Source organism: Oncorhynchus masou, chromosome 2, assembly GCF_036934945.1.
Source record: "Oncorhynchus masou masou isolate Uvic2021 chromosome 2, UVic_Omas_1.1, whole genome shotgun sequence".
NCBI classification, from domain to species: Eukaryota; Metazoa; Chordata; class Actinopteri; order Salmoniformes; family Salmonidae; genus Oncorhynchus; species Oncorhynchus masou.
The window spans coordinates 33,996,934-34,020,932 of record NC_088213.1 but is presented as its reverse complement, the minus strand read 5'-3'; the positions used below and the strand labels follow the sequence as shown (position 1 = coordinate 34,020,932).

Here is a 23,999-nt window from a genome sequence, read left to right as displayed (position 1 = left end):
CTGAGTCCAGAAGGGTGAGGCCGGATGCTGTAGACTGTTCCACTGCCCTCGCCAATTCATTGATATACTGTACACAGATTGTACAAAACATTTCCATGACAGACTGACCAGGTGAATCCAGGTGAAGCTACGATCGCTCATTGATGTCCCTTCTTAAATCCTCTCCAATCAGTGTAGATGAAGGGCAGGAGAGAGGCTAAAGAAGGATTTTTAAGCCTGAGACAATTAAGACATCGACTGTGTGTGCCATACATAGGTTAAATGGGAAGACAAAATATTTAAGTGCCTTTGAAAGGGATATGGTAGTAAGTTTCAGGCGCACGAAGTTTGAGTGTGTCAAGAACTGCAATGCTGCAGGGATTTTCACACTCAACAGTTTCCTGTGTGAATCAAGAATGGTTCAGCCAACTTGACACAACTGTGGAAGCATTGGAGTCAACATGGGCCAGCATCCCTATGGAATGCTTTTGACACCTTGTAGAGTGCATGTCTCGAGGAATTGAGGCTGTTCTGAAGGTAAAATGGGGTGCAACTCAATATTAGGAATGCGTTCCTAATGTTTTGTTCACTGAGTATATACAGTGCCTTGCGAAAGTATTTGGCCCCCTTGAACTTTGCGACCTTTTGCCACATTTCAGGCTTCAAATATAGAGATATAAAACTGTATTTTTTGTGAAGAATCAACAACAAGTGCGACACAATCATGAAGTGGAACGACATTTATTGGATATTTCAAACTTTTTTAACAAATCAAAAACTGAAAAATTGGGCGTGCAAAATTATTCAGCCCCTTTACTTTCAGTGCAGCAAACTCTCTCCAGAAGTTCAGTGAGGATCTCTGAATGATCCAATGTTGACCTAAATGACTAATGATGATAAAAAGTTTGAAATATCCAATAAATGTCATTCCACTTCATGATTGTGTCCCACTTGTTGTTGATTCCTCACAAAAAATACAGTTTTATATCTTTATGTTTGAAGCCTGAAATGTGGCAAAAGGTCGTAAAGTTCAAGGGGGCCGAATACTTTCGCAAGGCACTGTATATGTTGAATAGGGTGGGGCTCAAGCTGCATCCCTGTCTCACCCCACGGCCCTGAGGAATTAAACCTGTCTTTACTGCCAATTTTAACTCTCTCACTCTCTCACTCACTCTCTCTCACACACACACACACACACACATTTGTGTTTTTCAGCAAAACTTATTAGCCTGTCTGTAATAATCCTTTAAATATGCAGAATAATGAACGTATTTGCTATTAGTGTGTTCCTTTTGGAGGCCAACTAAACGGTCTTGTGGACTAAATTTGGACCCAGCTCCGTTTGGCCAGCTCTGCATTACTGTAATGGAACCATATCTGTTTCTCGGCTTGAAGGAGCTTTCTGTTGAAGTTTAAAAGTAATAACACTCCTCAACATTTTATGTGACATATTTTGATTGGCTTCAAGGTCCTGTCTACATGTCATACGACAGGCTGTCTGCTGCTGAAAATAAAATATTCTCATTGGGCAAAAATGTGACTTACTAAAACCCTTTTTTCAGGTACACGCTGAAGAAATTTCTGGCAACAATGGATATGTTGAACTGTTCTTCTGTGCCAAGAAACTGGATGATAAGGTAAGGGATTAGCGTCCTTCTCTTGGTGTAAATGTCAATATAGTTCATGGGTGAATGTGTGCTTATTGCTGGCTGTTGAACCACTCTCCTGTGAATGTGATTTCAAGATCTCTTTTTGGCATTATCAGTCATTAGCCAGACAAAGATTTATACAACGAAGAGGATATGGATTTTCTACACTTATAAACGCAACATTTATTAAGATCCATATGATTTACACTGTATTTACTGGATGACATGACATAAAGGCATTTCAGCATTTGTTCTATTAAGTCTGAATTGAACTTGGCTTTCTGTAAATGCTGGTTCCCCGTTGAGACAAGCCTTGTGAGAATGGTGTGGCATGGACCCTTGACAGATAGCCAAACGAAGATGAGGGTGAGATCAGTGTGAGGTTTGCTTAGTTCAGTGTGTGTGTTTTTGTGTTGGTGTGTGTCAGTGTGTGTGTAAAGGGTGTTACCGTGTGGTTCTCTGTTTGCAAATAGCCCCTCCACACAAAGCATCCCACAATGGACCACAGGCCCTGAAGCTCTGCAGGTGTCTGTTCTTCCTACAGTAGCAACAAGCCGTACCCGCCTCTGCACTTATCCTCTCTCTCCTCGTCTCTCAACTAATATCTCTGCCTTTCTCTTTCTCTTCCTCCTTTACTCAGCATATCTCTCAGGGTCTTCCTCCTTTTCTCTGCATATCTCTCAGGGTCTTCCGCCCTCTCACTTTCTGTGCCTCAAGCAAAAACATACTCTTAGTGATTATCTGCAAAATACATTTTTTCTCTCTCTTTTAGTACCATTCCATTTTTGTCTGCCATTCATGAATTTATGCATTTCAAGTATCCTGGCTCTGAAAGGCTGCCTTGCAATATCCAAAGGACATGATCGACCTGTCCTTTTCAACTCTAAATTCCTGCGCCCTAACACAAGATGAAGAAATCAATCCAACATGGGGCTCTCTGTGCAAAGACAGCACAGACAGCAGTAGTTATTCAATAAATGGCTTGACAGAGAAAAGCTATGTAAAATGCATGGTGAGCTCAGAACGAGGGAGTTTGTTGTCGGTAGAGCATTTAGGAGGGTTACGAAAGATATTTGGCAACAGATTTTGGGAGCTGGAGCACTGAGGCACCTACAGTAGAGCTGGCACACCCACACAAGGCTCAAGGCAGAAGGTTCATATCTCAGTCAACAAGACTGGAGTAACTCTCTGACATCAATGATTATAGCAGAAATATAGAAATCTTCTTCCTGCCTCTCTATGCTCTCAGAATGCTACCAAGCAAAGGGTGCAATTGGCCTCTGACTCCAGCAGTGTTGGAGAAAGTTAACAGGGAGTGGATGTAAAGTTCTGCTTAGTGTGTATTCATCAGAGCAGAGCCCAGGCTCCTTTAATGCATTTATTAGAGTTAGCAATCCAATAGAAAAAGGGTCACAATGAGCAATTCCATGTGGAAATAAAAACAGATTTAAAATTGCACTGTTTGTGATTTAGACGCAAGCAATATTGCTAATGGAATCTTCAGTGTACATTGGAGGCAGGGGAACTCGTCAATGGTGGTATGGTGTGCTTTAAAATGGTCGTTCTTTTGCTTATTGACATTATTACATTTCAGTTGCCCAACCCTGTCAGCCAACCCTGTACGCTCTTAGAAAAAGGGCTCCAAAAGTTTCTTTTTGGTTTCATGTAGAACCCTCTGTGTAAAAGGTTCTACATGGAACCCGAAACAGTTCTACTTGGAACCAAAAAGAGAGGAGGAGATGGAAAGTGGGAGAGAGGGGGGTGGGAACAGAGAGAGAGAGAGACATGGGGGGGGATGGTCACATCCTCAGGCAGATTAATTGCCAGGCTCCTATCTTTGTATGGAATCTCTCCGTTCAAATGACTTTGAGGATCCTATTACACTGAGAAATATTACTCTAATAGACTATGCACATGATCTATACCACACAGGCTATAAATACTGCCTCTTTCACAATGGTGATCAGCTGTGATGAGGCACTTTAATATTGTAGTTGATTTACCAGCACAATGGGTGACGGCTCTGACAAAGTACCTTTTCAAAGGTTTACATTTAAATGTCTTGAATGTTGAACCTTTTGTTTTTAAAAGTACTTGAAAATATATACACTGCTCAAAAAAATAAAGGGAACACTTAAACAACACAATGTATTTCCAAGTCAATCACACTTCTGTGAAATCAAACTGTCCACTTAGGAAGCAACACTGATTGACAATACATTTCACATGCTGTTGTGCAAATGGAATAGACAACAGGTGGAAATTCTAGGCAATTAGCAAGACACCCCCAATAAAGGAGTGGTTCTGAAGGTGGTGACTACAGACCACTTCTCAGTTCCTATGCTTCCTGGCTGATGTTTTGGTCACTTTTGAATGCTGGCGGTGCTTTCATTCTAGTGGTAGCATGAGACAGAGTCTACAACCCACACAAGTGGCTCAGGTAGTGCAGCTCATCCAGGATGGCACATTGCGAGCTGTGGCAAGAAGGTTTGCTGTGTCTGTCAACGTAGTGTCCAGAGCATGGAGGCACTACCAGGAGACAGGCCAGTTCATCAGGAGACGGAGGAGGCCGTAGGAGGGCAACAACCCAGCAGCAGGACTGCTACCTCCGCCTTTGTGCAAGGAGGAGCAGGAGGAGCACTGCCAGAGCCCTGCAAATTGACCTCCAGCAGGCCAAAAATGTGCATGTGTCTGCTCAAACGGTTAGAAACAGACTCCATGAGGGTGGTATGAGGGCCCGATGTCCACAGGTGGGGGTTGTGCTTACAGCCCAACACCGTGCAGGACGTTTGGCCAGAGAAGATTAGCAAATTTGTCACTGGCGCCCTGTGCTCTTCACAGATGAAAGCAGGTTCACACTGAGCACATGTGACAGACGTGACAGAGTCTGGAGACGCCGTGGAGAACGTTCTGCTGCCTGCAACATCCTCCAGCATGACCGGTTTGGTGGTGGGCCAGTCATGGTGTGGGGTGGAATTTCTTTGGGGGGCCGCACAGCCCTCCATGTGCTCGCCAGAGGTAGCCTGACTGCCATTAGGTACTGAGATGAGATCCTCAGACCCTTTATGTGACTATATGGTGGTGCGGTTGGCCCTGGGTTCCTCCTAATGCAAGACAATGTTAGACCTCATGTGGCTGGAGTGTGTCAGCAGTTCCTACAAGAGGAAGGCATTGATGCTATGGACTGGCCCGCCCGTTCCCCAGACCTGAATCCAATTGAGCACATCTGGGACATCATGTCTCGCTCCATCCACCAACGCCACGTTGCACCACAGACTGTCCAGGAGTTGGCGGATGCTTTAGTCCAGGTCTGGGAGGAGATCCCTCAGGTAACCATCCGCCACCTCATCAGGAGCATGCCCAGGCGTTGTAGGGAGGTCATACAGGTAAGTCGCTCTGGATAAGAGCGTCTGCCAAATGACTTAAATGTAAATGTAAATACAGGCACGTGGAGGCCACACACACTACTGAGCCTCATTTTGGCTTGTTTTAAGGACATTACATCAAAGTTGGATAAGCCTGTAGTGTGGTTTTCCACTTTAATTTTGAGTGTGACTCCAAATCCAGACCTCCATGGGTTGATAAATTTGATTTCCATTGATCATTTTTGTGTGATGTTGTTGTCAGCACATTCAACTATGTAAAGAAAATAGTATTTAATAAAAATATTTAATTCATTCAGATCTAAGATGTGTTATTTTAGTGTTCCCTTTATTTTTTTGAGCAGTGTATATATAATTGTAGATGACTTGCTGTGACAACCACAGTATGAGCAACATGGATCAGGCAATGAAATATCCCCCATTTATTGCTAATACTGTAATGCTGCCTGAAACGCTATCCAAGGTACTGAACAAACTGCTGGAGGGCATTATGGAACTTGTAACATTATGGAACTCAGTAGACTGTGCTGGTCAAAGGTAACTTAATTAATGGTGCTGATTATATAATTGGTGAGAGCTGTTATTGCCGGACAGGGATTAAATGTTGACAGACAAATGCACTTGTAATGCACGTCAGTCCACAGTGACGCCACTGGCAAGGGGTTGCCGTGACAACGAGATGGGGGGGCTACCTCCTTCTTTCCTCCCTGGCTGTCCCTGTGGAGCTGTATCAGGCTAATGCAGCGAGAAATGGGGACATTAAATATCTTGTTTTGTGCCCCCCGCTCACTCTCACACACTTTCTTTCTCCCTCCATTCCTTTCTCTAACACTCTCATACACTACACAATGTACAGAAATACTGTCTGTTGAGCCCTGAACAATCAATTGACCCAAACAAGCTGTAGTTGCTCTCAGCCTTACCTTGAGACTCTATGTCAAATGACTCTTTCAAGCCCTTTTCCTGATTTGATTTGTCACAGCAGTGAACAAAACACCACATGCACAGGCAGGGGATAAGCTGTGTCAAATTTAGCACCAGGAGGACCAAGCTAGCATCTGTGTGCGTGTGATTTCACTTGTTTGTTATTTGATTGTTTGAGATAAATGACTGTACATTAATGGCTCAACTAGAATTAGTGTATTATGTTTGATTGGTTTGTATATTTGGCAGGATCTCTTCAGTAAGTCAGACCCCTTTTTGGAAATATATCGAATCAACGATGATGGGACGGAACAGCTCGTTCACAGGACTGAGGTAATAGACACATTCATTCCTTCTCTCTGTATCAACCTCTCCTTCTCCATGTGTGGTGAAAGTTACTCATGTCTAATGTGCTCTTGCAGGTAATCAAAAACAACCTGAACCCCGTGTGGGAGCCCTTTAAAGTGTCTCTCATCTCTCTGTGTAGCTGTGATGAGGACAGGAAGCTCAAGGTAAGAAACACAGGAAGTCATGGTGTGATGGTTTAACATTGCTGCTGTGGTATTTATTGATGAATGAATGAATGAATGGAACTGGTGAATGAAGTAACTTACTGGTGAATGAACAGTCAATATCAGAGGGTTCTGTCTGCCACTGTCTGGTTGTGTCACAGTGTCTAGTCTGGGATTACGACTCCAGGGGAAAACACGACTTCATCGGAGAGTTTTATGCCACCTTCAGAGAAATGCAGAAAATTGGCGGTGGAAGCAAGGTCAGTCGAACGGAGAGAAAGTGCTGTCAGTCACTGTTGAAAGTTTGATGTGTGTCACTGATGTCCCACTTGTGACAGACAGAAATGGATGAAAGAAATGTCACGCTGGGGTTCTATGTTCTGCAAGTCATACCGCAGAAGTCATAACTCATTACTATGTTTCTATATGTATTGTCTACCTCTTGTGTTAAAGGTCACATGGGATTGCATGAATCCAAAGTACAAACTGAAGAAAAAGAACTACAAGAACTCTGGGGTGGTCATCCTCAGTGATCTCAAGGTTAGAGCCAACCGTTACAGCTCCTGCTCAGCAACTCTCCACTATCGAATACATCGAGAATCATCCCCGTCTCTGTGCTATTCGGTTGTACTCTCTCACAACATGTACACATAGTGCTAATTAATGAATATTGCTCATTTTAGAAATGCGATCATCCTCAGTTTACTGTCCACCCCCGCTACCCATTTCTGTAAATGACTACATCTGTGGGTGGCTGTCACCGTGCTTTCCCCCTATGTTTTTAGTTCGCAGGTCTTTTAAAAATGTTTTTTTTAAATTGGTATAGCTGTTGGTGTGTCTCAGGCCTATCATTTTGATTATTTAATTTTGGATTCATTAGTGTACTGCGCCCCAGCTCATGTGATTGCTGCTGTGTCTCAGTTTGAATCCTCTGCCGCCCCCACTGGGTGTGTGATCTCTAACTGGCATGAAGAGAACACACTGCACATCCCAGAGCTGCTGCCCTCAGACTAAATGAAATCATCACCATTCTCCATGTTCATATGCTTACTACATAATACTTGTTTTCTAAACAGTGCATAGCTACTGAGATGTGGTTGAATAATAGTTTTAAAATACATACTTGTTCTTTTGTAAATGGACCAGCCATTGGTTAAAACTGGAATCCATCTAAAAACATTGAGTACTCCACCAAGTCCGAACTCCCCACCCTCTGGGGTTTAGTTTAAAAGCTTCTTCTCTGTTCTGCAGCTTCACAGAGTGTATTCCTTCCTGGACTACATCATGGGAGGATGCCAAATCCACTTTACAGTAAGTTGAGTAGCCAATGCGTGCACTAGCATATTATCATCACTTAGCAGCATGGTACAATGCTATGCTAACCTTCAAAGTTGTACAATCCACTGACTGCCTATACATTCTACACATATTAATGGTTGCTTGCCTTTGTTAAGGTATTGGAATAGACAATAAGCCTAGTATTCTAACCTGCCTGTGAAATTTAAACCAGTGTTCCATTTCCAGGCTAAGTGTTCCATCATGCTACCACTAAGTGTTCCACCATCAAGGCCAGTGTTTTGATTAAATGCTACATTCTCTAAAGTGTGAAACATTACATTCTGCTTTTTTAACTAATGGAACATTACCTTGCTGACTGACATTTTCCGGTGTGTCCAGATGCTTTTCTAACTGAAGACTAGCTCCTTAGAAGGATAACTGAGGCAATAATGAATATTCATTTAGGGGGAACTGCTATGTTAGGAGCAGTGCTTCATTGTTGCATAGACAGCCTTAGGTATCACTTTCCACAGATGAAGAACACTGTAGAAGTCCTTTGATAAAATGCACTAATGATTCAAACTAAAATACCTGCAGAATATTAGTATGATCATTTCCCTTGTTGAGAAGCTCTGCAGTTCTCCCTGTGCTCATATCTTTAGCACTGCTGACGTCAAAGAAGTGAAATATCTCTGTCCTTGGCTGCTCCTTCTTACATGCCCTCAACGCATCCTGCACATATGTTGGTCGTATAAATTGCGCTGAGAACATCTGCGCAATGACTGGACATAAAAAATTGAAATTTAACAGACGGCTTCAGCAATGTTCATTTACATAATTTAGATATTTTTTCACCATATATTATACAGATTCATTAGCGTAAGCAGTTATGCTTGAGGACATGATTGCGATGATATTACAGTATTTAAGGCTATGAGGCTGCTCCCGGGTTGAAAGGTCAAGTCACTCAAAGAAGCAGGCTCCAGACACTTACACAATGGAAGTCAGTTGATTCGTCATAATCGTTCTCTATAGGAGCACCAGTTTAACAGAGCACTGTACAGAATAGCCTGCTTCAACACAACCTTCATTGACAGGTAGACTCTAGGTCTAGTGTTTTATGGTGTTTGGTTTGTTTACAGTCTTCTATGAATCTGTCATTGCTCTAGGTGGCCATTGACTTCACAGCCTCCAACGGAGACCCACGGAACAGCTGCTCCCTACACTACATCAACCCGTACCAGCCCAACGAGTATCTGAAGGCTTTGATAGCAGTGGGGGAGATCTGTCAGGATTATGACAGGTTAGTCAGCACCACGCCTCTCTGCCCAGCCTCTAATCCTGATCTCTATCTGTGGGGCTGCTCTCAGTACGTCTATCAATGGGAAATTTAACTTTTTACATTCCATTCGGTAGATGTCTCATAATAAACCGAGCCAGTGGTTCTACTTCATCTAATTCCCAGCTATGAGGAGATAATGGAAATCGTGGAATGCTGAAATAGAATAGAATTCTGAGGATTCTTTCAACTACTCACTGAAGCATGAGTTGGAAAATGAGTGACAGAGTGAAACAATGATAAGGCCTCGATTCAATCAGATCCAGTGATAACTCACGTTGTTTGGGCAGTGTTGAAGGTGTGACTGCGTTATGAGTCTGCAAATCGGTGAGTGGCTGTTCTTGTGTGTTTAAAAATCACTCCCTTCCTATTATGCCTACCGCGTTAGTGCAAAACTGCGATAGAAAGTGTGCATGTTTTCATGTTAATTTGGATGGGGATAGGCTATCAGTCTAATCGAGGTGTAGACAACATAACATCACACGTTCGAGTGTCTGAAATTGTAATGCGACTGCATGAACTTCTTACACGGCTGCATGGGATTTGTCGGATATAAAGTCGGGTTTTGCTGCATCCAATGGCAGTGTCTGAAATAAGGTAAAGCAAGGAACCGCTTGTGGATTTGACACCACCAAAGCAACCGCTACGCAGATAGAATCTAACACAGTCAGCCACTTGATGTCATACATTTCCTCCATGTAATCTAAGACTTCTGCCAGATAATACGAAACTGCAACAACAAAAAACAATTTAATTAATGCGCTGAAATTACTAAGGTCCACCAGCAATTCTCATGCCCACTGCCATCACTTTCATTAAGTCCTTATATTTCCACCTTACTAGGAGGAAATTAGAGCAAACAAATTGCTTTACACAGACATTGGCAATGCATGAGGAGGCCCTGGGGAAATCTCAGAGGAAGTTGCTTGGAGGCAGAATGAGCGTTTGAGTTGAGGCTGGTTAGTTACTGCTGCCGCTGCCTTTTCTGCTGCCGTTGTTGGAATGTGCACAAAGTGAGATGGTTCCAAGTGCAGGAGACAGCAGGTCTTGTTCCATCCGTGGCGGCGGGTGCAGAGGATAGGACACCCATCCTGGTGTAGTGGCACAGCAGGATTAGCAGAGTCAGGGAGGGACAGCAGCAGGATGGGCAGAGGAGAGGCAGCAGCAGAGACACGGAGAGATGGCAGAAGGATGCACAGGGCTCTCAAGGGTTTGGGGAGGTAATGGTTTCAATGGCTGGGGATATTATAATTTGTGTGTGTGGTCACATTACTCTCTGTATACAGTCTTTGTTAAGGATATGTAATTGACTGGGATTATTGTTACATTTCTATTTTCTAAATGACTAATTCAATATTTATTCCATATACACCAGAGTTATCGGGGGCAGTCTTGTCAGACACGGGTTAATTAGTAACAAATGATAGAAGAGAACTCTAGAACAGCAGAAGACCTGTTGGAGAGACACCGACTCTAGCTACCTGGAAAATAGATGTGTAGGTAGCTAACTCAGTTTGGTGTTGGGTGTCACAAACATGCCTTTAAGTGTTGCGCCTACGTTACATATTGTGGGTTATCTCCTCCCACGTCAGGCTGTTATTCAGGTGCACAACGTGGGCATGCAGGCCTCTTGTGGGGAACATCAGGTGATGTGTGATCACATTTACAGAGTAGGAGCTGGATTAGGAGCCGGGCACCTTTTGCTCTGTGTGGGAAGTGGCTGGTTCTCCTACTGAGAGGGGAACGGGGCTCAGTGAAGACACCCGCCTGCAAGATCCGCTCTCACACCATGTCACGTGGAAGTGAGAAAGAGGTGCCACCACGGAGCCCACATGTTTGTGCCGTCCTCATTAACAGGCCTGGGAACAACATCACATCTGGCTCTCCCACTCTCCTTACTGGTGTCATGTTGAAATATAGCTGTCTCCCGGGGTGGTAATCCTCCAGAGCATAGCAGTCTCTACTTGGAACGTATCACTTAATGCAGACACGTGTTGCTTAAGAAAACATTTGAGGAAAGACACCTAGCACAGGCACGTGCTGCTTAAGAAAACACTTGAGGAAAGACACCTAGTACAGACATGTGCTGCTTAAGAAAACACTTGAGGCAGACCATTACTCCACACACACTGAACCAACCTGTAGGTTGTAATGTTTAATCCAGGCTCAATTGGAAAAAGGCATAAGGATCCTAAAACGTTGAGCACAATCAAAGAGAATATGTATAAAGAGAATTTGTATACCACTACACAGAAAGGCCACTTCCCAGAGAATGTCTACTTTATCTGAGAAAACCATAGTCAGACTTGAAAGCCAGTTTCTTTCACTCTCTGTCTGTGCTCGGTACTTGTGGCACCTCTACATTTTCTCAAACACCAGGTTCTATTCCCACAAAGTATTACACTGACGGATAGAATAGAGAAGTGCCAAGCACCATAACTAAGTAGCAGTAGCTCCAGTGGAAGTATTTGTACAGCCTCTTCTCTTGATACTTCAGGAGCTATGGAACATGTGTCAGAGGAGAAAAGTAAGATAAAATTGCTGAGGCAACTTTTGAGAAGCTGTTTCAGGTCCATCTCGCCGTCATTGTAATGAGTTTCTGTTTGGACAAAACACAGCGGACTAGATGGAATAGAAAGAAGAACAGCAGTATGTCAAAGATGGCTATTCAAGGCAGAGATATCAGACATGAGTGGTTTGAATTGTATTATAGAACTTGAAACGGGCTTTGCCACTGCCGAGCAGAGAATGTTGTAGGCTCATTTCTCATTCGACCATTGTGATGGATCTCCCTTGCATTACATACAATAATTAACAAAACTTCCCGCCCAACCTGACCCTGCATGCAGTTTAGTCACTCATTTGTCATGATTTGCTGTCAGAGAAAATGTGTTTTTGGCGCGTTGTGTTGCAACCAATTTCGTACACCTCCATAGCTCCTGCAGGTTATTCCTGTCCTTTCTCCTGGATAGCGCTGTCCTGTGGGATTCATTTAAAGCAGGATTAGCCATTTACAGAATCTGCTTAAATCTCCCGATGGAGGGTGGTGGGAGAGAGAAGGTCCACTTTCCCCTCTTTCTTCATCTGAGGATTAAGGAGTTGAGGATTAAGGAGATTAAGGACCAAAGTGTTGATGGAGGGAACAAAGAGAGCATTTCAATAACTCAACTGGGGGCAGAGAGAGAAATCACGTCTGCTGCTTTCCTTAATTGATCCTAGCTGTTTTACCAGCTCTCTTTTCCCTGGGTTGATAGAGAGATGGGGCCTTGAGATTCTGTGCTTAGAGGGATGTCTGAGCATCTTCCTCTCGTGGACAGAACGGAGTCTGTGTCAAAATCAAATTGTATTTGTCACATACACATTGTTAGCAGATATTAATGCGAGTGTAGTGAAATGCTTGTCCTTTTAGATCCGATAGTGCAGCAATATCTAACAGTTTCCCAACAATGACCTAATACACACAAATCTAAAGGGGTGAATGAGAATATGTAAATGTATAGATGAGCGATAGCCGAGCAGCATAGGCCAGGTGCAATAGGTGGTATAAAATACAGTATATACATATGATATGAGTAATGTAAGATATGTTAACATTATTAATGTGGCATTGTTTAATGTGACTAGTGATCCATTTATTAAAGTGGCCAGTGATTGGGTCTCAATGTTGGCAGCAGCCTCTCTGAGTTAGTGATTGCTGTTTAGTGTTCTGATTGTCTTGAGATAGAAGCTGTTTTTCATTCTCTCGGTCTCAGCTTTGATGCACCTGTACTGACCTCACCTTCTGGATGGTAGTGGTGGGAACAGGAAGTGGCTCGGGTGGTTGATATCCTTGATGATCTTTTTGGCTTTTCTGTGACATCGGGTCATGGAGGGCAGGTAGTTTGCCCCCGGTGATGCGTTGTGCAGACCGCACCACCCTCTGGAGAGCCTTGTGGTTGAGGGCAGAGCAGTTTGCCGTACCAGGCTGTGATACAGCCCGACAGGATGCTCTCGATTGTGCATCTGTAAAAGTTTGTCAGGGTTTTGGGTGACAAGCCACATCTCTTCAGCCTCCTGAGGTTGAAGAGGCGTTGTTGCGTCTTCTTCGCCACACTGTCTGTGTGGGTGGACCACTTCAGTTTGTCTGTGATGTGCACGCCGAGGAACTTTAAAAACTTTACACCTTCTCCACTGCTGTCCCTACAATGTGGATAGGGGGTGCTCCCTCTGCTGTTTCCTGTAGTCCATGATCATCTCCTTTGTTTTGATGATGTTGTTTTCCTGACACCACGCCGAGGGCCCTTACCTCCTCCCTGTATACTCACCCACAACTCAAAATGGGAAAACAGGCTGCCTAAGTATGGTTCTCAATCAGAGACAACGATTACCAGCTGCCTCTGATTGGGAACCATACCACGCCATACACATAGAGATAGAAAACATAGAATGCCCACCCCAACTCACGCCCTGACCAAACTAAAATAGAGACATAAGAAAGGAACTAAGGTCAGGACGTGACAATTACTATGTTTAGCACAGAGATGATCATTCTTAATTCCCAAGGGTAGATGATGAGACCAGAAGGGTTTTATCATCTGTTTTTCCATTACTTTGCCTTTAATGTGCTGGAGAACGTATCAATCAGCCAGCGAATTAAAGTTCAGAGTAAAGGGAAAGCGTTAGTTGTCTCTAATGTGGGCTTACAGGCAAATCTTCAATTGAATGCTTATTACTTCCTGCTTTAGTGTTCCCAGCCCATGTCATCACTCTCGCCCCTTCCTGCTCCAGTAAATAAATTAAAACAGCTCCATTCAAATGCTGATGGATGAAACCAAGATGTTATTACAGAGATGTTCATTCAGATTGCCACGGTGCTCGAGAATCCACTTTTTTTCTGCATGAAAAATGTCCTGATAGCAGAGACAAAATCATGCATTTAGGCAGTATTACTAATGTGATGGAAAAGAAGCTAACACAGCCCAGCACACATGTTCACAGTGCCATGGATTGGAGAGTGGTAGATACAGCCCTCGTTCTGAGGGAATGTGTGTGTCTCACTAATCATTCCATCTCACATTTGAATCATTTCTTAAACCCTCTCTCTTTTTGCCGTTGCATTATGAGGACTCCTGTTTTGTCTCTTGTCTCGGCTCGCATACTGCTCAGTGAGCCCCACAGCATACCATGTGATCAGATCTACTGTATGTCTAGTGGTATTTCCCAGCAGGCATTGCTTCTGTCCTACTGTGTCTTACACTCTCATTCTCCCTCACAGTTAATGCCTTCATTCCTCTAGTGCAGTGCTCTCCTGCCCTCCTGACAAAGAGTAATGCATTCAATATGGCAGAGCATCAGCTACATCAGCTCATCATATTAGAATGATACCGATAATGATGTGGGGAATACAGCAATTGCGACGGCACAATTACCACTTGGTGGCGGAGAGTAACATAATCTCACCCCATAGGTGCAAACTGACAGCTGGAACACAGACGCAATTCTTAAATTGTCATTTGAGTGTCCTAACTGATTGAATTGTAAACAAGACTTAAAAGGAGGGATTTGCAGTGTATTTTGTCCTGTGTGGAAGAGATAAATTACAGTAATGTAATAATCTTCCATTTTATCAGTGACAGTGTGTTCTCTGTTGTAACAGTGATTTTATCAGTGACAGTGTGTTCTCTATTGTAACAGTGACAACAGTATTATTGTATGATTGATTTACTCTACTTTACATTTTAGTGACAAAAGATTTTCCGCCTTGGGATTTGGTGCCAGAATTCCGCCCAATTACGAGGTGAGTATTATCTTGTTTAGTTGTTATAATCTTTCCCCCACTGCTTATTTTCCATCTCTCCTCTTGGTATTTTCCCATGCTGTAAGTCTATATTGAATGGCTGATTGCCCTATTTCCTGACACCATTCGTCAATGTCTCACATTTCAAATTCATAATTGAGTTTATTTTTATTCACAAGCCCCTTCTCTGGAAATACCTGTCCCTGAGAAAATAACATGCTCTGAGGAAATTAAAAGAATGGCAAGCAGGCAGTGTGGCGCAAGGCTCCTTGGTGTTGATGGCCACTTGTCAGAAGGTTTCAGGAGTGAGAGAGGGGCGTTGTTTTAGCAGATTTGCCATGGAGAACAGCAACTCCGCTGCTGTTTTAACCAGCACCCTGGGGAGAGGGTTTGAAGCACACACACACCGCTCGCTTTCAGACACAGACTGCTTCCAGAGATAGAGAGTCACATTACAGGCACACTGAATTACTGGCAGGTCAACAGACAGAGAAAAGAAGGCTATCAGGATCTGCTTCTGTTCTGTGCATTGGCTTTTAAATAGACTTGACTACTGTAAGTTCTGTAATTATGGCTTAATGGCATCTGTCTTGTCAAAGGTACATACACTGGACCTAAAAGACTGTTGTTTTGATTGGATAGAAAAATGCCACATCTGAACTCTTTCTGTACCCCAGGCTACTAAAATGCTACAAAACCAAATCGGTAAATTCAGCAATAGTTCAAGAGCCCAAAGCTGTTGTATTTACCCAAAATAGTAAACGCTTTCAAAAGGCTGTGAGGCCGTGGCTTTGTTCAATAAGATACCTGGACCACTTAATATAAGGAACATGATCATTCTCATACTCAAAGTAAGCTTTATGTGGACTTATGGTTCTATATTTTCATTTATTCCAAAGCTACTTCAGACATTCAAAAGATTGTACAATGTGGACTGAAATAAATGAGTGTCCTTGAAGACCTCATTTGTATTTAAATTGAGGCATAGGGATTTTGTGTCTACGCTAATTTCCAGTACAACCGTGTCTGACTTTTTTTAATTTCCCAACAAACAGGTGTCCCATGACTTTGCCATCAATTTCAACCCAGAGGACGATGAATGTGAAGGTAAGAGAGATGAAGCCTCCTCTGGGTACCTTATACTTCTGAACATCTCAGCAGCTCTGCCCAACCCTCCATCAATCTCTACCGCTGACATTTTACAATGAAAAATTGGCATAGAAGATAACATGTGGAGCTTGAGTGCTTTTCCCGCTCTCAGAACCCATCTTTAATGGACACAGAGCCCTACAAATTCACATTTCCAGTAATACTTTGATCCTTAGTTATTTTACTCCAGCCCACCTGTCTCTCTCCCTTCCTCCCTCCGTCCCTCAATGTGCTACTTCAAGGCGTGTACCCACAGTAGAACGTGTGTGTGTGTGTGTGTGTGTTCAGAGATTCAGGGAGTGGTGGAGGCCTACCAGAACTGCCTTGCCTAAGATCCAGCTGTATGGCCCCACCAATGTCTCTCCCATCATCAGCAGGATAGCCAAGCTGTCAGCAGGAGAGGAGACCATCAAAGATGCCTCAGTAAGTGTCCCTTTACTGCTGTAATGGAGTGATGTACAGTACAGGCCTGCATGATATGGAGAAAAATACAAATATCCATAACTGATATCCCACCCATTGAGCCTCCATGGATGAGCTGTCTCAGGCTCAGCTTTTACCCAATTAATACCAGTCAGCCAAGACAGACCATGTAGGTGTATGATTGAGTGTTGAAATGAAAAACATAATATTGATGTCATTCACTATTAAATGTTTTTGTCTAATTAAGTGATTATGTCTCTAGAAGCTGGTGTTTGGAGGAAATTGGCACAGTTGTTGTTAGTTTCAGGCCGGCAAACCATGCCAATATATCCTCCAAACACCGTATTTGAGGGAATTATCACTTTTATACAACGGGATACCAACTAAATAAAATAATGATTGACATATTTCCATTAAAAACGTTATTTAGATACATTTATTCATACTATTTCCACAAGATATTGTCCAAATCGTCAAATCTAGGATTGCTGCCCAAGCCGGCTGGCTGGTTTGCTGGAGACACGACCCAGTTAAGTCTTTTTATTCTATATCTATGGACCTTTGTTCTAAATGTTCCGTTGTCATGCTGGCTGGCAACGTTCCTATACCCTTATCTTTAGCTAGCCAACTTGGGCTAACACAGTCGCATCAAACAGTGCAGCCAGAATAACAGAAAAGTAGCCGCATTTGTGTTTGTTTAAACTGTTTTCTAATGACAGTTATTTGGATACATCCATAACAATGAGCTAATGATGAGCTATTTCGCCTGGTTTAGAATATTTGCTCTCTCACCAGTAAACTGTTTGGAGGAGCTAGCCAATGACACAGCTAAAACAATTACTTCAAACTGAAGCTGGAAAGACCGCAAACTAGCTGCACTTTGTTTAGTTTGACCTGTTTTTCTATGGACATTTGTTTGTATATATCCATAAAAACTATGCTGATGTATGATTTCAACTGGCTGAGAAAAGCTGCCTGTCTCTCTCATCCTGACTCCCAAGTCCCGACACGTTGATTACAATCGAACAGCTGGAGATCGAATTTCAATATTGAAACAATGTTACAAATATCAAAGAGACTGACAGCAAGGTTTATACAAATCTCTGCTGTTGAAAACCAAATACTAGTCTAAAAGAAATGGGAGATCAAGTCTATAAATTGTCTGGTTGGGCTGATGAGACAGTGGGTTGCGCAGTGAGATGGAACAGTAAATAGGCATTTCATAGCCTTAGCCGGTGCTAAATTGTGGAATAGACACTGTCTGGAACACGGTTTTAACCAATCAGCTTCCAGGATTAGACCAACCCATTATATAAATCTGTTATAATTTATTGAGGTTCTGCATAAGAACCTTTTAAAACCTCTCAATGAAACGCGGCACGGATTGAGATAACAAGAATGCCCAAGGCCTTTAATATCAATGTGTTCCTACATTAGTTTGCCCTCAGGCTATTCCCATTACATTTGAAACACTTTTCCATCATTTGGGCTATTTCTTCTGCTTTGTCCTTGTACTGATCTTCATTTATTATTCAATCATCCCTTCTTCTGATCAGTAAATGAGACCAAAGGATCAATGCAAAGAGAATTCAGGACATGAGTTAAAACTGCAGCCGATGCACTTGAATCCCTAGGGACTCATGGGACATCTGAGAGGAGAATACAAGGGGATACACTCATCGACCTCATATGTAAGATCCATTGGCAAATGTAGGATACACGTAGATGTTGAGGATTTTCTCATTCATATTGATATCCTGCAGGGAAAGAGAGAGGTGTTGATGGGACTAGAGATTAATACATTATTACTTTTCTCAGTGTTTCTCAGTGGGAGCAGTCAGATTTCAGAGGATGACGTGTTACACACAGACAAGCCAAGGGCACTGAAGAGTGTGGTGACAAAAGGTCAACACGCAACCGCAACCCTCTCCTCTTTCCTCTCTCCTCCAGTGTTACCACATCCTGCTGATCCTCACGGACGGCGTGGTGACAGACATGGCAGACACACGCGAGGCCATCGTGCGTGCCTCCTACCAGCCCCTGTCCATCATCATCGTTGGCGTGGGCAATGCAGACTTCACAGACATGCAGATCCTGGACGGGGATGACGGGGTGCTGCGCTCACCCAAAGGAGAGCCCGTCCTCCGAGACATTGTGCAGTTTGTGCCCTTCAGAGACTTCAAAACGGTCAGTATTGCCCTCCTTCCCTTCCGTTGTCTATACCTCCATCCCTCCAACTTCCCTACCTCCCTCTACTCTGCTAGGCCACAGTCATATTCTAACCAAGCCAAAAGAACAGAGGTGTGGGTCTCAAAAGGTCTCAGAAACTGCACTACTTTTTATAATAGCGATGCTGGTGGCCATTAAGTCTCCCAGTGTGACCTCCAAAGGGGGAGGGGGTAATAGCATTACCCTCCAATGGGGCTTTGAAGACATGCTAACAGCCAGGCAGCCTCTCATTTGCTGGCCATGCCAGTGCTACAGATGGAGGAGCTTCAGAAAACCCTCCTAAGAAAAATAAATGTTCTCACCAGGAAAGAAAATCCATTAATTTCGAAAAGTAATGATGAAAAATGCAAAAATGCCTCCAAAAGCTTGATGCGATTTGTCTGTATGCTCCCCAAAGCTCTCTTTCATTTTGACCTCTGCCCAAACAACGGAAAACACAAATCACTCTTTCCATTCTTCCTTTTGTTAGGTTAAAACACAATTTGCCCAGAGTTTCATTGGATTTAGGTGCCACTGAAAATTATTGCTTTAACCGTTTGGGGTCTTGTGCCAGAACTGTCCAGACTACAGCTGTGTTCTATTTTTCACAGGCCTCGCCCGCTGCCTTAGCCAAATGTGTCCTGGCGGAAGTGCCCAACCAAGTGGTGGAGTACTACAGTCACAAGGCCATCTGCCCCATGCCGCCCGTCCCATCATGTGACTCTCCCACCTCCCTTGCCAACACCCCTTCAGAATCACTGCCAGCAGTGGGGACCACGGCCTGACCACATCTGTCCAGCAGAGAGAGCGAGAGAGAGGGTGCATATCACTGCTCTGGACCAAGAACCATGGTCATTAATATTAGTGTTGTTATCATTCCTTTTTCATTCGTACAGTGTTCACACACAGACCAGAAACTGAAACCTTTGGATTGTTTTCTCTCTCCGTTCGGATCATGTCCCTCTGCCTGGCTGTGCATCCATCTGCCTGTTCAGCATGATGCTGGAGCCTTCGTCCTCTTCCTCCTGTTTTGGGGATGCATGCAGGTGAATCCCTCCCAGAGTTGATCAACTATGGTCACATGCTCTCTGCCCCCTTCTACCCTGATACTGGCACCTCGGCCCTCAGTTGATTTTTCTATGACTTCTAAGGCTCTCCAAGGCGTCAGTCTGCTTCTCCTCTGTATCCATTTTGCTCTGCTGTGTCTCTCTAAGTCTTACTGCCCATCACTGGTATTGTCGGAGCCTGTCAACTGAAGGGAGGGGGGGGGGGGGTCTAAACATATCAAACCACATGAGTCTTTCAATTATGTGGAAAGAAATTTAGGTAAAACTTTATTTTACTATTCCAACACGATGCCTGCACAGAAAAGGTAGTCATATACAGTACCAGTCAAAAGACACATCTACTCATTCAAGGGTTTTTCTTTATTTTTACTGTTTTCTACATTGTAGAATGATAGTGAACACATCGAAACTATAAAATAACACATATGGAATCATGTAGTAATCAAAAAAGTGTTAAACAAATCAAAATATATTTTATATTCTTCAAAGTGGCCACCCTTTGCCTCGGAACACACTTGGCATTCTCTCAACCAGCTTCATGAGGTAGTCACCTGGAATGTATTTCAATTAACAGGTGTGCCTTGTTAATTTGTGGAATTTCTTTCCTTAATGAGCCAAAAAGTTGTTTTGAAAAGGTAGGGGTGGTATACAGGAGATTTACTATTTGGTAAAAATTAATATTATTGCAAGAGGTGTAGCAAGGATCGGACCAAAATGCGGCGTGGTAATTTTCATACATACTTAATGAACGAATAAACACAAACCATACAAAACAATAAACGTAACAAAAACCGAAACAGCCTATACTTGTGTAAACTAACACAGAACAAGGAACAAAAGGACACTAAGGACAATCACCCACGAAACACTCAAAGAATATGGCTGCCTAAATATGGTTCCCAATCAGAGACAACGATAAACACCTGCCTCTGATTGAGAACCACTTCAGACAGCCATAGACTTATCTAGAACACCCCACTAAGCTACAATCCCAATACAAAACACACCACACACAAAAACCCATGCCACACCCTGGCCTGACCAAATAAATCAAGACAAACACAAAATACTTCGACCAGGGCGTGATAGAACCCCCCCCCAGGGGGCAGCTCGGGACTGAGGGGCAGCTCGGGACTGAGGGGCAGCTCGGGACTGAGGGGCAGCTCGGGACTGAGGGGCAGCTCGGGACTGAGGGGCAGCTCGGGACTGAGGGGCAGCTCGGGACTGAGGGGCAGCTCGGGACTGAGGGGCAGCTCGGGACTGAGGGGCAGCTCGGGACTGAGGGGCAGCTCGGGACTGAGGGAAGCTCGGGACTGAGGGGAAGCTCGGGACTGAGGGGAAGCTCGGGACTGAGGGGAAGCTCGGCACTGGGGGAAGCTCGGCACTGAGAGGGCTGACTGGCATCTGAGAGGAACTGCTCTGTAGGCTGGTGACTTGGATCTGGAAGAGTCTGGCTGACTGGCGGATCTGGAAGAGTCTGTCTGACTGGCGGATCTGTAAGAGTCTGTCTGACTGGCGGATCTGTAAGAGTCTGTCTGACTGGCGGATCTGTAAGAGTCTGTCTGACTGGCGGATCTGTAAGAGTCTGTCTGACTGGCGGATCTGTAAGAGTCTGGCTGACTGGCGGATCTGTAAGAGTCTGGCTGACTGGCGGATCTGTAAGAGTCTGGCTGACTGGCGGATCTGTAAGAGTCTGGCTGACTGGCGGATCTGTAAGAGTCTGGCTGACTGGCGGATCTGTAAGAGTCTGGCTGACTGGCGGATCCTGGCTGACTGGCGGATCTGGAAGAGTCTGGCTGACTGGCGGATCTGGAAGAGTCTGGCTGACTGGCGGATCTGGAAGAGTCTGGCTGACTGGCGGAGTCTGGCTGACTGGCGGATCCTGGCAGACTGACGGATCTGGCTGCTCCATGCTGACTGGCAGCTCTGGCTGCTCCATGCTGACTGGCGGCTCTGGCTGCTCCATACTGACTGACGGCTCTGGCTGCTCCATGCAGACTGGCAGCTCTGGCGGCTTCTTGCAGACTAACAGCTCTGGCAGCTCCTTGCAGACTTGCAGCTCCTTGCAGACTGGCAGCTCCTTGCAGACTGGCAGCTCTGGCTGCTCCATGCATACTGGCGGCTCTGGCTGCTCCATGCAGACCGACGGCTCTGGCTGCTCCATGCAGACCGACGGCTCTGGCTGCTCCATGCAGACCGGCGGCTCTGGCTGCTCCATGCAGACCGGCGGCTCTGGCTGCTCCATGCTGACCGGCGGCTCTGGCTGCTCCATGCTGACCGGCGGCTCTGGCTGCTCCATGCTGACCGGCGGCTCTGGCTGCTCCATGCTGACCGGCGGCTCTGGCTGCTCCATGCTGACCGGCGGCTCTGGCGGCTTCTTGCAGACTGGCGGCTCTGGCAGCTCCATGCAGACTGGCAGCTCTGGCAGCTCCTTGCAGACTGGCAGCTCCTTGCATGATTCCATATGTGTTATTTCATAGTTTAGATGTATTCACTATTATTCTACTATGTAGAAAATAGTAAGAATATAGAGAAACCCTTGAATGAGTAGATGTGTCCAAACTTTTGACTGGTACTGTACAAGCAAACCTGACATTTTATAACATTACTCACACTATTACGTTACGTACAGCGTTTTAAAGCTTAGTGATTTATTACAGATTTAGCGATGTGACATAACATGTATTTATGTCAATCTCGGGTATATAATAACCTTAAGCTGTCATTATGGCAGAGCATTCAAATAAAATTATACAGAAGTGTATACATGATAATTAATGATGAAGATCTACATCAGATAAATCAGATCTTTTTCAACTGTTACGCCCATTACCTCCATATAAATCATACCTTCGGTCAGGTTGAGAAAAAGATCAATCCCTATCTGGAGCCTTAGCCAGTGACAACTCTTAACTGAATTAATGAGAAACATTTTAAATGGTGCTCTTCATGGTGTTTGTATCACAAGGCTGTATGATATTTTAGGTCTTTAAAAAAAATCTTATTCAAGGGAGGTCTTTCAAGGGTGAAAGACCACACTGCGCTGTCTGCTGAAGAAACGAAATACGGTGGAATGTATATGATTTATATTGTTTGAAGAGTGCAAATGTCACAGGAGTACACTGACATTAATGAGAGAAGACCAGAGAGTGGGATCATGGCCTTGTATTCACATTGACTTGTTTGGATGAGATGCTGCTGACTTATGGTAAGCAGCTTTACATGCACATCCCTCCATGATTAATATGTACTGTAACAATTTTTTCCCTCTAGGAACTATTTTGTTCTCTCTGTTGACACTTCGACTTGTTGATTGTATAAATCATGGGTAAGAAGTCTTGCACATAGTTCCATGAACTTCTTCTGATAAAAAAATTCTGCTGACGTAGTTTAGGTGCATCAGATATGATGCAAACAGGTAACCTGAATCACTGAAATCCTATTATTTTGTCTGCCCATATTTTTACATACACTAAGAATAACACTTAAAAACAGGTTGCATTCAGTATAAAGATTGCAAATGTTTTCTCATAATGGAGAAATACCATGAAAATCACTAGGAAAACTAGCCCTAATCCTCATCAGTACATTTCTCTGGACAGTAACAACCACATGCAGGCTGGAATTCATTTGAACCCACCATAGATGGTCATTGCCCAATTAGCATAATATAGATCTCTAGATGTTGATGCCAGTCCGTGCCATTGCCTCTGTCCCCTTTGTTGATGCAACTTTGTAATTATCAAGTTCACTTTGGCTTCTCTCTCAATACTTGCATCTCTCCCAGATGGCCCATGTGCTCTTGTGTACATAACTGTGGCTAAACTCCATGGTACTCCTGTGTGCTGTGGTCTGAGCTCCTCTGAAGAACAGTGAGTGTGTATCTGTCACTAAGGACCATAAGCCTACTGCCTATTGATTCAGGAAGCCCAGATCTGGAGTCCTACTTGATCAGCTGAATGTAAATAACCCTGGATTGACTTTCATCTCCACACTGGGGCTCTGCAGTGGGACGTGTAGGATGGGGAAATGGATGTAGAACATTTGCCAATGTTCTGTTGGACTGAGTTCTGACGTCAATGGTAATATATTGAAGTACTTTAGATTTATTAATTCTTTGTTTGTTTTTGTTTGGATATCTACTATGTGTTTGTTTGAATATGATGACAACATTTCTCAAGGTGGCATACTGCCATGGATTTATTCATCACATGAATGGATAACTCATTTTTAGGATTACTGTTGTGCAATGGCAAGAGACCTTATCTATCAGATCTATATTGAGAAATGTATGAATCATTGGCAAGACGAT

At 43.9% G+C, this 23,999-nt stretch overlaps 1 protein-coding gene across 1 annotated transcript in view; it reads left to right on the top strand.

Annotated features, from left to right (window-relative positions):
• LOC135554060 (copine-7-like) overlaps positions 1-19,859 on the top strand; it is a 37,492-nt gene extending 17,633 nt beyond the window's left edge. The window contains 13 exon segments of the mRNA XM_064986082.1: positions 1,542-1,616; positions 6,185-6,268; positions 6,358-6,447; positions 6,609-6,707; positions 6,901-6,987; positions 7,699-7,758; positions 8,895-9,028; positions 14,786-14,840; positions 15,896-15,947; positions 16,278-16,312; positions 16,314-16,412; positions 18,363-18,599; positions 19,232-19,859. Coding sequence (XP_064842154.1) covers positions 1,542-1,616; positions 6,185-6,268; positions 6,358-6,447; positions 6,609-6,707; positions 6,901-6,987; positions 7,699-7,758; positions 8,895-9,028; positions 14,786-14,840; positions 15,896-15,947; positions 16,278-16,312; positions 16,314-16,412; positions 18,363-18,599; positions 19,232-19,405 — 1,281 coding nt within the window. The 3' untranslated portion in view covers positions 19,406-19,859.
• Positions 19,860-23,999: the final 4,140 nt, after the last annotated feature.